This window comes from Nesoenas mayeri (genome assembly GCF_963082525.1).
Source record: "Nesoenas mayeri genome assembly, chromosome: 11".
NCBI lineage: Eukaryota > Metazoa > Chordata > Aves > Columbiformes > Columbidae > Nesoenas > Nesoenas mayeri.
The window spans coordinates 10,549,603-10,564,640 of NC_137563.1; the positions used below are offsets into that span (position 1 = coordinate 10,549,603).

Genomic DNA, 15,038 nt, shown 5'->3' on the forward strand with positions numbered 1-15,038 from the left:
TGAAAACTGCCCATCTGTAGCGATGACGAGTTGTGCTACCTTTCCCCTTCTCATCCCATTGCTAAAAGGAGCAGCGAACGGTGTCCAATAACTGTATTTTTACAACTTCAAAGATTTTCCAGGCAATTTCTCTTGGCTCTGCCCACCTGCCTCCTGTACGTCAGCTTTGGGTTTAGACCTCTGCTACACGCACCATCTCCTGCAGCAGCTCTAAAGGGTTTGTACCAGTATGGCAGGGTTGTTCTTAATGCCTGGGTTGGTATTTCTTAATAACGGGACTTGTAATTGTGTCAGGGACCGTGGCTGCTGCACAAGCAATGCGGTGGTGGGTGACCACCAGCGACAAAGGGACACATCAAGTGAGCACCAGGGCTGGAGTGGGGCACTTTCCCCATGACCAGCATAAAAGGTTCAATTAGCTCACTCTGGCAAGAGACGTATAATTTTAGATTCAGGATATCATCAGTCAATAGTTAATGAGTGAACTGATGAGAGCGTGAGATGCTTTAAGTGGACGAGCTTGAAGAGGAGGTGAGTGCCTGCAATCAGGAGGGATTAGTGCCATTCAGAGCACGCTGCCAGCTGGGTTTGACTTCTGCAACCCTTCCCTGACTCCCCTCACCATGGAGACTGGTTGCACAGAGCACATGGAGGGGATTTGTTTCGTTTCTTGAGTGCTGATCTCTACTCTGGGCTGGATCACCCTTCACAAGTAGCATTTCAGGACTGCAGCAGTGGGGAAGGGGAGGAACCTGCATCTCCCGGGCATGGTCCCCAAAGGGGGCTTCACTCACATCATGGCAAGGGGCTCAGATGCAGTGTCAAGTGCTAAAGAAAACAGTCTTGCTGACTTTTTGGAAATGGCTTTAGATTTACTTAAGCCATTTAAATTGGAGAGTAATACTCTGAGTGACATCCACTGAGTATGGCTGCAGGAGCGATATCTACCATGCAGAGGAGTCCAACATGAGGACAAGGCCCGTGTATCCATATCAATAAGAACCATGCAGGAGTAAAAGATGAATTTGGCCAATTAATTCAGCCCAGGCTTTCTACTGAGATGTACAAGTACAGTAACAAGCAACAAGCAGTGCCTGCTAAACCAAATATATGCTTATGATGGAGTGGGAAACCATTGCAACCTGTGCAGCTGAGGCCTCAGTTGAGTGATGCCTGGTTGCCACTGACATACATCCACCTGGAAAGCCACATGTCTAGAAGAGAAGTCCTTTGTCTGATACCATCATAGAATCAAGAAATGGCTTGGGTTGGAAGGGACTTTAAAGATCATCTTGTTCCAATCCCCCTTGCCATGGGCAGGGACACCTTCCACTAGACCAGGTTGCTCAGAGCCCCGTCCAACCCGACCTTGACACTAGCAGGGATGGGGCATCCACAGCTTCTCCGGGCAGCCTCTGCCAATGCCTCACCACCCTCATGGGGAAGAATTTCTTAATTCTATCTAATCTAAATATCCCCTCTTTCAGTTTAAAACCATTACCACTTGTTCTATCACTATGTATCCTTGTAAAAAGTCCCTTGTAAAAAGTCCCTCTCCAGCTTTCTTGTAGGTCCCCTTTAGGCGCTGGTGGCTGCTGTAAGGTCTCCTCAGAGACTCTCTTCTGCAAGCTGTACAATCCCAACCCTTTCAGTCTGTCTCATAGCAGAGCAGTTCCAGCCCTCTGATCATCCTCATGGCCTCCTCTGGACTTGCTCCAACAGGTCCATGTCCCTCTTATGTTGGTGGCCCCAGAGCTGAACACAGCACTGCAGGTGGGGTCTCACCAGAGCAGAGTAGAGGGGCAGAATCACCTCCCTGACTTGCTGGTCATGCTGCTTTTGATGCAGTCCAGATGCAGTTTGGCTTTCTGGGCTCCACACCCACACTGCTAGGCCACGTGAAGCTTCGCATTAAGAGAGAAGCAAAGTCAGGATCTGTCCAACCAAACCCATCCCAGCACCCAGGTGACACGTGGAGCCCGTGGAGAGGGCACAGTGATGTGGGCATCACTGCTCCCTGAGTCCCGGGTTTGCTCACCTTGTACCACCAGCCTGCCCTGCGCCGTCCTTCGCACCCGAGTGCCAGGTTTGTTGGCCGCACACACGTAGATGCCAGAATGCTGCACGGTGAGGTCTGAGATCATGAGATTTCCCGTCCCCAGCACCTGGATCCCCTCCACGCCGATTGGACGGCCATCTGAAAGAAGGGGAAAAGGATAAGAGTCACGTGCTGGACCTTTGTGTGAAGTTCTCTAGGGCACAGCCCTTAGTGAAGCCAGTCTAAGCACTCATGGAGTGGTGCCACGTTTTGTTACAGGGATTTGCCAAGTCAAGTGAATAGGTCTTAGCTGATGCTCTTAGCAGAACTGCCTTCTGGACAAAACACATGATCCTCAGTCACATTTGCCCAAAACCGTACTTTGTGCTGCTTGGAAAACCAAAGTACCATCAGAAGAAATGTGAGAGCTTTCAATTACATGTTCAGATTAAGATGAAACACCCAGAACATTTTCAATAGAATGGTTAAATCATGTTAAATCATATCACCTTCTGTGAGCCATTGCCTGCCTGGGTTCTCACATCAGATTGAGCAAGGATCCAACCAGACCAACAACCTGCTCCCAACAGAGATGCTCTAGGAAGGAGAAGACCAGCCAACGTACAGCAGGACTTCCCTCATGAACTGTCCCCGCAATTATGACTTGAGAATATCGTGAGCCTTTTTGCCTGCTAACTCTTGATGGATTTTTGTTGGCCGGATCCATCTCACTGCTTTTGGAAACTATGTGAGCACCGCATTTTCGGTTCCTTAGCTCTTGAACATACAATAGCTTAGGGTCAAGGAGCCAAACTCTGAGCTGGGTGGTTAGATCTGCTCAGCTGCTCTGGCTTGGAAGGGCAACTGGAAAGGGCTGACTTCATCCTGAGTCTGTGGCAGGCCAAAACAGCTCAGTATCAGGGAATTAACCCTTTTCCAACAAAACTTGTTTTCACTAGAAAATTCCCAGCCAGCTTTAATTACATTGTGTTTCATTAGTATCAGGCCATTGCTTTTTATTGTTGTGTTGGTTTGTGTTTTAAGAGGGTGGTGAGAGCCTGTCCCAGGTTGCCCAGAGAGGTGGTGGATGCCCCATCCCTGGAGACATCCCAGGCCAGGCTGGACGGGGCTCTGAGCAACCTGAGCTGGTGAAGATGTCCCTGCTCATGGCAGGGGTGGCACTGGGGGAGCTGGGAAGGTCCATTCAACCCAAACTGTTCTATGATTCTATGCCTGACCTCAAGCAGGCTTCATGCTTCAACACAGGCACTCAGGACCAGTTAAAAGTTATCTTGCCATCACATGCTTTAGATGTAATATCATGCTTTGCATAATAAAGAATATTATGAGGATATGGGCTGTTCATAACCAACAGGTTCTGGAATAGACTGGGAAACATGAAGGCAAAGCAGCACTCAAGGAGAGGGACAAATTAACCATCAACCAGAAAATGCCACTTTGCAACCTGCTGCCCAGAAAGCACTTGGAACCACACGGAAAAGCACACGATTGGATGGGGAGCAAGTGTCTCTGTCAGCATTAATCAGAACAGCACAGGTTCATCAGCTCGCAAGCCTGGGATGTGGAAGTGAGGGATCCTATTTCAGATTAACAGCTGGGAAACACCAGCAAAACATGGCCTGCAAGCTACAAAGCACTTCACAAATGCATCTCCTGCCATGCTCTTTATGTATTACTTTTCAGGAAATTTTTAAACTTCAAGATTTTCTTGCTTCATTAGGCAGGCAATGCCAGACCACTTAATTATTTGCGTTGCAAAGAAAAATGCTCGGGTCTTGTAGAGAGAGAAAAACAACGTCATTAAATGATTAAATGATCGCATAGCTGGCCAAGCCACTGCAGCAGTAAATGTCTCAGTCATAAAAAGGACAGTAAAACATGACCTGTCCCACATTTAATGAGCAGTAGGAAGGAACCATTCCTTTCAAACATCATTGGAATTGAAGTGTAAAAGAGGCCTGAATTAAATTCAAATTAAACTTGATTTCATCTTTTAAATTAGACCTTTTGGAAGTCCACATTTACAATAGGCATAAAAATCAAATCTCTCTCTCGAGGGAGGGACGGGACCAGTGAAAGATGTGGAGTGGCCACCCCTGGATGCTTCATCACATCGTTGCCTCAAGAAATACCACAGAAATGTGACTTGAATGTCAGTAGTTTTATTGTATTATTTATAACGTGCTACATAATTTAAGCAGGCAAAGACCCAGCCTGCAGCAGGTACTCCACACAGGCCAAACCCCAGCATCGACATGTGTCCAGTTGCCTCTCTAGCTCCAACTATTAATTAGAGGTGCTGGTGGTCTGAAGAAACGTCTCCTGTCAACCTAGCATCCTTCATCTCCTTAAAGAACAAGGCTCTCCCAGCTCAGAAATCTCAGGGGATCTGCCATTTGAGTCAGAGATCGTGGCCAACTCTAACAGCCAGCAGAGATTACCGTGCCAGATCATCCCATATGCCTCTTGCTCAGTTCCTCCCTTCCAAAGAGCACTGGAGAGGAATAATAAAGAAATATCTCCTGCTTCATCCTCCTCCTCACTCTGCTGTGCCTCACTCCACCTGAGCCATCCTGTGACCAGCTAGAAGGTCTCTTCAGTTAATATCAAGTCCAACTTAGTAACACTGACAACGTGCATAAATAATACAGAGTATTTACACAAGAAATTCCTCGCGTCTTGAAAGCTCAGCACTTTGTAGAAGTGCTGTGCAGAGGTACTGACATCTCGCACCTGCTTTGCAAAGGTTTCTGTCTATTTTAACCCATTTCACTTACATGGAGACCTGAAGAGTGGCTTGGACCAAGGGATCCAGACCCTGAAAATCCAGATTCCTGGCATCACTTGCCATCATCTCTCCATGGAGGAGAACCAAAAGACTGCAAAATCTAACACTAGTGTTGGTGCCCAAAGCTCCCAGGACTCACGTAGGTTTGAAACTGCTGCCCACTTAACACAACCTTGTACTTCTTTTTGTGAAGTCAACAGCAGAAAATTTGAGGGATTAAAACAAGCCAGTCCGGGTGGAAATGTCTGACATTCTCCCCGTTGAACCCCAGTTGATCAGGGCTGAAAAGGGAGGTTCAGCTGGTTGTGAAGAGCAGATGGACACAACGGATGAAGAAAGGAGAACGTTCTCCAAAGGGGAGATGCTCCCAAGGGATATCCTGGCTGTGGACAAGTAGAGGCTTCCAGGTTGCCCACAGCAGTGAAATTTGGATGAAAGAGCCCTGGGGTTTGGAAGCCACATTATTTATTTTTCCAAGGTGTATGTGATGCTTTCTGGAGCCTATTCTCCGCCTGCTAACCAAGTGATTGGCACACCGGCACTAATTACGGAGACCCGTTAAAACGTGCCAGGCAATATGAATATGCAATGACACGAACGTCTTTCTTTTATAAGTAGCAAGTAGAAAGAAAGTAACAACTTTCTAATGTTGATCATTTAGCTCTTTTGTGAATTCTTTGTATTGTGCCACAGTAGCCTTCCACTTTTTAGATACATGGGTCTCCTGCTTCAGCGGACACTGGGCACCGTGGATTAGCATATTTAGAGTACATTGCAACAGTTGACTATTCAGTATGTGAAGTGGTGAAATTTACTCTATTATTTCTAAACACTTACGGGAACTGCGCTCCTGTCAACCAGTCAGCCATCCAATGCAAGCTTCTGTGTCCAATAAGTTACCAATTAATTGGCTCCTACAATTGTTGTATAGTTTACTTCTTGAATGGCTTCCTCTTTAGTAATTTCCTTCCCATTGTGCGCGCCTTTCTGACAACTTCTGTATAACGCTATCAGATAATCACTGTCTTTTTCTCTCTCGCCTCACTTTTCTATATCTCTCTAAATAGTTTATTATTCTGCCTTGGTACCTTTTATGGAGGCCAGCTCCGTGGCCTGTCACTTAAAAGGTAAAGATACATTAAAATCGTCATTCATTCAAAAGGCTTTGCAGTAAGTGCCCAGGATATTCATTTGTGCGCACATACAGGTCCAAGTCTGAAGTGCGTCGCTCTGAAAGGAAAAGCCCTGTCTTCCCCGAACGAACCCTTAATGATTTTACATTTCTCTCAGAGTCTGCTCTCTAATGAATGTTGACATTTCATGCACGGCGAGACACAGGAATTCTGTTTGTGGTCGGGGGGGCTACAACATATTCCCAAGGAAATTAAATTCAAAATTGATTGTGTGACACTCAAAAACTGGCCCAGAATTGGAAATATTTTCTCCAAGCGAAATATAGCTGCCTTCCCCACTGAACACCAGCCAGGTTTTAGCAAAGCCAAAGCAAAAAGTGCAAATGTTGTTATGGTTTGCTTTCCCCTGCACCAGAAAGCTGTAAAAGCAAAATTGTTCTTCTGCTCCTTTCTGATAGAAGAAATGCCAAAATGTCAAAACTGTGAGCAAAACGGTTTGGTGAGACCGTCCGAAATGCAAAGACCCATCATAATGACAATGTCATGACTCTATTTTGAACAGGCAAGAAAGATGTTCACATATAATTGACCTTTTTTGTTGTTGTTTAAATTAAGTCAGGTTTATTGCTAAATCAGCCGCATCTCTCTAAGACTTTGTGGCCTCGGATGCTTTTAATTTCTGGGAGTGGATGAAAAGGTGGGTTTTTTTTTTTCCAAGTTGACTAATTTAACTGGTTACTTAAGCTGAACCAGCTCTGCAGGAGGAAACTCTGGAAGAAGACCCTCAGATGGGAGGAAGCCACATGTACAGAGGACGGATGCTCAGGACCATCCAGTCCAGCATCAACCCCTCTCCCTCCTCCTGATCACACAGACACAGAGACATTAAAACACTCCTGAAATGGCTACAAAGAGACCACAAACCCACCAACTTATGAGACAGCCTGTAAGCCATGCCGCTGTCGAGATGTAAACTAAACAAGATCTTGTGATGCTTCGGACAGGAAATATTCCTACTGAATAGGAGGGATAAAAACAGGATCTGTTTCCCATTAACTAGCTCTAATTCTGCTGCTGTTCAGCGTGGAGAGGGTATTTATTTTGGCAGAAGGCAATGCTGAGCCCAGACCATCCAGACAAACATCGCATGGAGCTATTACATCTTCATTATTGCACTGCTCTAAAGAGACAAGTGTTTTGAAGAAGGTAATAAGCACTTATAATTAAGGCAATTATAAAGTAGTTTATTATAGTTGAGCGCTAACATAGAGGTGCCTTGTGTCCAAGAGAACCAAACTAGTGATACAGCCTATCTGGGGAATTTTTAAAACAGCATCAATCTAACAGTTATGGCTCTGGAGGAAAGAAAACCAAACCACACAGCTAGTGGCAGACAAGAACTGATTTTACAAACCATCGGAGGATGCGAACAGGAGGGCAAAGATGGAGAAATCGTGCGATTGATGTTGGATACTTGTCCGTGTCCCCTGGCAGATGGCTCTGGGGTGGGAAGAGCTGGACCCTGACCTTTGGAGAGCCACAAGGATGAAGTCCACATCCATCCCAGCAGCATGAGACAGGATTATCCCCATTTCTTCACCTCAGGGGACACAGGGAGATTAGCATCCCAAGATTATGTTATCTCAGGGACCACGTAGGTTTGGGAAATAACACATTGAACCCAACCCCACAGCATGCACAGGCAGAGTTACAAGCTCTGGAAGGTAAAACAAAAGCCACCAGCTCTTTGCTCCGCACAGATTTCTGCAGGGCAATGGAAGTGTTGCTCTGGGCAAAATAGTTTCTGAGCTACTATCACCTAAAATAACTCTTTCAGACTGGGAGAAACACAGCACTTTGCTCTTCCTCGTCTATATGACACCATTAGATGCTGCCTCTGGTTTCCTTGTCGATTAAAAAAAATATCGTGCATTTGTTTTTTCAGAGCTTCAAACACGCTTCTTTAAACACTCTCTTTCCCCTCAAGTTTTTTAAAAACTCTCTGAACAGGCAGCAAGTTTCTTTCAAGGCTGTTTTACGTGAAAGATGTGTTTGTGTATGATATTGCTTCTCTAGGCCAACAGTGGTGATGTTTTTGATGCAGCTGAAGAAGATGCTGTCACTTGAGGAAAGACAAAATTATCACCTTTCATGAAACGTCTACAAGTTTAACCAACCCACTTCTCTATCAGGTGAAAATAAGATCTTGGCAGAGAGAAAAAACAAAGCGCAGACGCAAGGATAAAAAGCACTTCAAGCCTACAATTAACTTTAGTGGGAATGGAAAGGGCGAATCACTTGTTGCGTAAAATACGCAGTGGCATCTACCTATTGCTTGTGCGATAGCAATGGAGAGGAGGAGGAAGAAATCCTGGTCATCTCAGGGCTTACCTAGGCGGCTCCAGGAGACGATGGGCCGTGGATTGCCGGTGGCGATGCATTCCAGCACAGCGGTTTGATGCACCGTCAGTGTGAGGTTCTCCGGACCGACAAGAATCATGGGGTCCTTGTAAACGCTGGAGCGGGAGCCTGCAAGGACAGCGTCGGCGTTAAAAGGTACCCGAATCTCTCGTTTAACAGAAACACCGAGGGCTTTGTGCATTCTTGAAGTACAAATGATGCAAGTGGCTGGCATAATCCTGGATAAATTTAAGATGCATATGAACAAAAGGAGCATAGTGTTTGTATGACAGTCACAGTACCTGATATTCCTGGTTAAAACACCTCAGCCAGCCAACCTGGCCACAAGCAGCCCTGTTAACACCCAGATATGGGCGGCATAAAGAAGGACCCGTGCTGGGAAATGCAGTGAGTCGATGTGTAGGAAAAACATGGTACACAGGGAGAAGATAACCTGCAGGGCAGCTCGTGCAGACAGGAATGCAAATAAATGGAGGAGTTGCTTTGTCTTGCAGTATCTCAAACCATAAAGCAATCCATGCAGTCCACAATGCCTCAATCTGCCTCTCTGCAAAGATCCTCTATTGCTGCTGGTGTCATTTGCCCCAAAGTCTTGTCCTGGGGCATGGAGAGTGATGGAGGTTTCAGTCTCTGGCTCCTGCTGAGGATCTTTTTGAGAGGAAACTCAAGGAAACTTCTCTAATGACTGCAGCCCACAGGGTGGTTATAGAATCATTTTGGTTGGAAAAGACCCTCAAGATCATCGATCATTGAATCCAACTGTTAACCCAACCCTGGCACTAACTCGTGTCTTTTAAATCTCAACTCTGTGTCTTTTAAAACCGTCCAGGGATGGTGACTCCACCACTGCCCTGGGCAGCCTGTTCCAATGCCCAACAGCCCTGTGGGGAAGAAATTGTTCCCAAGATCCAACCTCAACCTCCCCTTGTACAGCTTGAGGCCGTTTCCTCTTGTGCTGCCATTTGTTCCTGGGGAGAAGAGTCCAACCCCCTGCATGCTACCCTGCCTTTGACAGCACCCCTGTCCTGACCCACCCTGGTGGAACTGGGTGCAGGGAGATGATGCATCCCATCACTCTGATGTAATCACGATACAAACATCGCTCATGATGCAATTGCTAACTGTTCATTTGCACTACAGTAGGACCAAGTGGCAGCAACCAAGAATGAAGCCTGTTGTACACAATGATGCACAGACTCACGATAAAATAAAGCACTGGCACAATGACACTGGAAACCGGACAGGTACGGGATTAGCAAAAGAAACCACATTTCACCAGACAGGATAACACCACTAGACAAAAACATCATTCTGTGTCAGGTACAGCATTTAGTCCCTAAAAAGTGCCTTATCCCTTGGCCAAAGTTCCCTTCAGCCTTTACTCAGATTTCTTAGGAGCAGGAGAGGAGGAAAAAAATGAGATATTCTTCATTTCCCATAAGTAAACAAGAACACTGATAATCTCTGCATTAGTCTCCTCATTTCCGAGGAGAGCCAGGTGATTTTCCAGAAATGCTGAGCTCAAGCAGTGTTTAAGGAATTCCAACAATCTGACAGCTGCTGCTGGCAAAAATGCTCCATACACCTGCGGAGACAAACACTTGGGCTGGTGTCTGTCCCCGAGCAGGAGGGGGACACGAGGAGGGCTGGGGAGCCGAGCTCTGCCCTGGGCTGGGCTTTGCTGGAGGGATCACCCCAGCACACAGACTTTCCAGTGTCCAAAACGCTCGTTATAGAGAAGCGATCCACCAAAACCCTGCGAGGGTTTTTTTCTCCAAGAAAAAAAACATGTCTTTTCTTCCCGCATTTTTAGCATTGCACTTTGACAGCAGCTCAGGGGCTGAAGTCGGGGCATTAGCAGGGGGATTTCTCAACAGTCCAAGGGCAAGCACAGATCAGAGCGGCTCGTTTGTTAATCGCTCCTAGAGGGGCTAAATGGGGAGTGACAAAGCAACTCAGGAGTTGTGTCCAAATAGGCAAAATCCAAGAAAAATCACCGTGTCAGTGTGACTTAAAAGCTGACTTTTCTCAATAAATGCATTTCACTGCAAGCCATAAAATGCAGATTTTTTTATGAGAACCAGAATGCACAATAAATTCATATGACCGGCTGGTTAACCCCAAGAGATCTGAAAAACAATACCTTCCCCCTCAGCACCTCGGAGTGCCTTTAAAACCCATGTAGATTTATTGTTCTAAACCACAATACTAAATGTTCATGCTTAGAATAATACGATATCATCATTGTATTACACAGTGATTTCAATATTTCAGAACACAGAGAAATGAAATGAGTTGTCCAAGGTCACCCAAGAACATCCGTAAATGGGAGCGGAGACAAAAGCAGAATTTATACACCATTCTATTTTGGGAATAAGAAATTAAAAAATCACACGGTTTGATTTATACTCTGAGTCCTAAATATGCATTTGGGTTTTCAGGTGTGGGAAACATTCCCACTGCTGGTCACCTTCTCCTGCAAAGGCCACATAATGGTCCCGTCGCTTTGCTTCTGAGCAAAACACCCACAGCAGTGGCAGCTCCAGGGACAGCAGAGAGAGGGACCCCACAGGGACATGGTGACCAGACACCAGCATCGTGCAAAGGGGCTGATTGTTGCCAACCATCGAGGAGGAGGTTTCCTTCTCCAACCAGAAATGCTCTTTGCTGCAGGGTCGGAAAGCAAGGAGTGACAAAATGAGGGACTTGTGGCAGGCGAGTGCTGCTGGAGCTTGACAGGGTTCAGGGCAAAACGGGGGGGGATTTGTTTTGAAAGGGGAAAAAGGCTCTAATGAAGCACATGGTCCCCAGGGACTCTGCCAGCAGCAATCGTGGTGAGGACGGGGAGGTCCCCAGCACCGCCAGCGGTGACAGGGACTCTAGCAGGGACAGGAGCGTCTGTTAGATCTTGATCAAAAGCACGGCAGCAGAGAGAGCCGCAGCTTGCGCTGGAAAAGTGTCAGTGCAGAGAGGCAGGCAGCCCCACAGGAGCATCTCCGCTAAGCAGGCACTGAAAATAATCAATCAGTAGAGCTGGAAGACGTAGTAGAGCTGCCGCTCGCTGCCAACGAGAGGAAGGAAAGTGCTGCCAGCAGGTTCCTTCATCCCCTGCAAGCAGCCAGCTTCCTCCTCCTCTCTGAGTTATTGCTGGAAAGGGTTCCAGGAGATCAATTTGGGTCCCACGGGGACAGCTGACAGAGGATGGGCAATGGGCAGCTCAGCGGAGGGCAGCACAGCTGTCGAAACGTGATATTTGCACCCTGATCCTTCCCTCCCTGCGCCCACATGCCATTTTCTGTGCTTTCCCAAACAGGCCAAACCTGCACACATACAAAGTGTGGATGCGGGTTGCTTTGGTTTGCCCCTATGGCTCCATCACGTCCTACCTCTGCCAGCATGAAACCAAACAGCAGTTTGGTTTGGTGATTTTGGCCCCCTTTTTTGGAGAGGAAACCATAATGCACCATTATTTCTTTAGCTGGAGCTTCCAGAGGTGAAAACCTGTTTCAGTCACTGACTTCAAATGTGGATGGAGAACCAAGTCAAACTCAGCCTGAGGTGCTCAGGGCTTCTCCTTCTCATCTTTCAAAGAAAAGTTAGCCCACTTCAGTTGCAATGCAATGCTAACAGCCTATGGAACATAATTCCTCCATTAGATAAATAATTGATCACCCTGTGTGCTGCAATTACTTCCAGAGTGGGCAGATCTCATAAGGAAATGATGAATCTTCCACATTTCCAAAATAATTTATTTAATGTAAAGCTGCTGTAACTCATTTTCTCACCGTCCTCCCTCTACCCAGTAACTGGCACTAATGTAAAGGCAGAAAGACAGATTTATTTATCTGCTATCAAATGGACAGATCTGGCAGGAACTAGCAAGAATCCAGAAGAAGGAAGGGGCTACGGCTGGACAGAGAGATGCTTCTCAGTGCTGTCAGCCTCAACCTCTCTCTAACTGTCCTGCTCCAGACCAGCAACAGGAAGAAAAAGATGGAACGACAGTCAGGACGGCATTAGCGGTACTAACCTGACACAGTGAGCCTGGCCTCCCGGCTGAACTTCACATTAGCAATATTGGTGGCAACACAGTGAAAAATCCCACTGTCTTCTGCCCTCAGTCCCGTAATCTGGAGGACGCCCTTGGGAAGCAGCGTGTACCTGCAGGAAGAGAAAGGCAGAAATAAAAACCTGCAAAGCTGGACACGATGCGAAAGAAGGCTGCACACCCACGGAGCAGGGTGCTGGCTCCCCACGTCCCGGCGCAGAGATGCTGATCCCACCCCAGCGATGCTGAGCCCACACTTTTCACTGCAATCAGTTCTTTATTTTGGGGGCTATATGAGCCTCTGGTGCTTTTTTACAGGGGGCATGTTCCCTCTATTTTCTGATGCATCCTTGAGAAAGGATGACTTTTACTGGAAGGCTACAAAGTAGGACCTTCTTAGTTAAGCTGTGGAAAAGCTTTGGGATGTGAATCCAGCTGATGTGGGAGTTATCGCTCATCAGCTGGAGCACAGTGACCATGGACAAGCATCAGGGTACATGTCTGCTCTTAAAACCTCAAATGTGTGGAAATGCATGCTTAAAATAGCCAGCAAGTAGGCATACATGAATATAAATAAGTACGTTATATATTGAAAACGTAGATATATGTAAATCATGCATGCACACACACATATATGTATACATACATTACACGTTGCTTGGCAACTGTGTGTTTAAATTGGCTGGTAGTAAGTCATTACACTGTGATGAGTTAATAATCCATTTCCGCCTGGAAGATGAAGAATATCTTTTTTCCATATCAGCATATGGTTAAGTGCCTATAACCTGCTCCCCGCACCGGGTTCCAAATGCGAGGCTCAGTGTCGGCGGCAGCGTGGCAGCAATCAGTTTTACACGTCCCGAAGTTGATTGCAATCTCTCTGGGACTTTAAAATGCCCATTGTTTTGGATGAATTATACCACAAGAAGCCTTCATTTTTGTTAACAATCTGCCCACAGCATTAGAAGATTCAATTCCAAAGCTATTATTCTGCCTTCAAAGCCTCCAAGTGCAAGACTCGGCATACAAATTTATATGCACTTTATACACAGAAATGCACAAAGCGTGATTAATGCAGAAATCCAATTCGGTTTGAGAAGCAACTCTCATCACCCAGACCTGTTGGTGTCAGAGATTAATCTACTGAGCTGACAATAAAAACCTTCCCTGTAACTTTACTGCTACAAAAAGCCAAATCTGTTAAAAATGAAGACACTGAATGCAGGGAAACTGCTCTGAGCCCATGGTCTCCAGGGCTTGGGCAAGCTCCCTGCCCCGGAGGAGACGCAGTGGGTATGAGGATGACTTGGAGATCTCTGGGTTGGAGAAAAGTCTTGGTTGCTCAGTCTTGGGGGTCCTTAGCCTTGGAGAAAAGAAATCCTGCTCGCTCTCAAATCCCTGCCACATGTCTCACCATCTCCACACCTGTGACCCTGGACTCAACTGGAAAGGGGCAATAATGCATGAAAGACTTCAGGGGAACTTCAGCAGTCCTGCAGCATCTCATTGGGATGCACACAAGGCGCCGGGCCCAGTTCTGCACCCCTGACTTCTGCTGACACCACCTCGGACCAGTTGCTCTACTCTACACATCTCCAGTTTAGCACTTGTGTGAGTGAGGAGCCGTCAGAGGAGATCAAGTTTAACAAATCAAGCCTGTGCTGGGCTAAAAAAAGCTCAGGTGAAAAACGCAAGGAAAAATAAAACCTGACAGTTGCAGTTTTCCACGGCAGGGTTGGGCCTCTTGGGTCCTTCTACCGTAAGTTCACCGTAACGCTGAAAAGGTCAGGCATTGTTCCAGCCCTCGTGTTTTCTCCTGCCTCCAAAGAACCCAAGCGCATTCTGCTGCACAATTGACATTTTTAAGAATAGAGGCTTTCAGGAAAATATTTACAGCTTCCTGCTTTCTCCTGTTCCCAACGCACGGACTTCAATTGCCCATCGAGGTGTGCTGCCACCGATTGTTCCTCGCCATCGGTTGTGCGGCTCCCGAGGTGCAGCTGGGACCGCCGGAGGCTGCCGGCACGGAGCACACGTTTCCTGCCACCTGTCCTCACCCCAGCCCCACCGCTGCTCAGAGGATCAAACCGTGATGAGGACTGATGAGGGACATTTCCCACACAAAAGGAGCAGCTTCTCAAACACAGGAAGAGAGGACGTGCTGTCCAGGGCCTCAGCTGGGGAAGGAGGGCAGCTGGGGGGTCTCTTTAGGAGGATGGAATGGGAAACATCAGCCCAGGGCAGCAAGGGATGCTCTCTGTAGTGTAATTCAGTACTTGCAGGAGTCCGGGACCTATGTGGAAGACACTAAGTCAGGGATCTGTCTTGGAAAGAACTGCACAAAATGGAGCCATGGAGGGATTAAGGATGCCAAAGCTACCCCGGCTCTGCTAGGACTGCTGGGTGGGCTCTTCATGCTAGAAAGTAACCTTGGAGGAGAGCTGATCGGGGGCATCAATGCAAGGCCTTGCCCACTCCAGAATCAACTAGTGGGCTTTATCTGCCTCTCCTGGGAGATCACAGAATCATTTTGGTTAGAAGAGACCCTCAAAATCATCACATCCAAGTGTTACCCCACCCCTGACACTA

The 15,038-nt window shown here is 46.9% G+C and overlaps 1 protein-coding gene across 1 annotated transcript in view; it reads right to left on the reverse strand.

The window, feature by feature from the left end:
* Positions 1-15,038, reverse strand: part of IGDCC3 (immunoglobulin superfamily DCC subclass member 3) — a gene marked incomplete at its 3' end in the record, with an annotated part of 103,100 nt that overhangs the window by 25,792 nt on the left and 62,270 nt on the right. The window contains exons 4-6 of the mRNA XM_080351267.1: positions 12,432-12,562; positions 8,372-8,509; positions 2,039-2,197 (exon numbers count right to left, since the gene is read on the reverse strand). Coding sequence (XP_080207393.1) covers positions 2,039-2,197; positions 8,372-8,509; positions 12,432-12,562 — 428 coding nt within the window. The remainder of the gene's footprint in view (positions 1-2,038; positions 2,198-8,371; positions 8,510-12,431; positions 12,563-15,038) is intronic.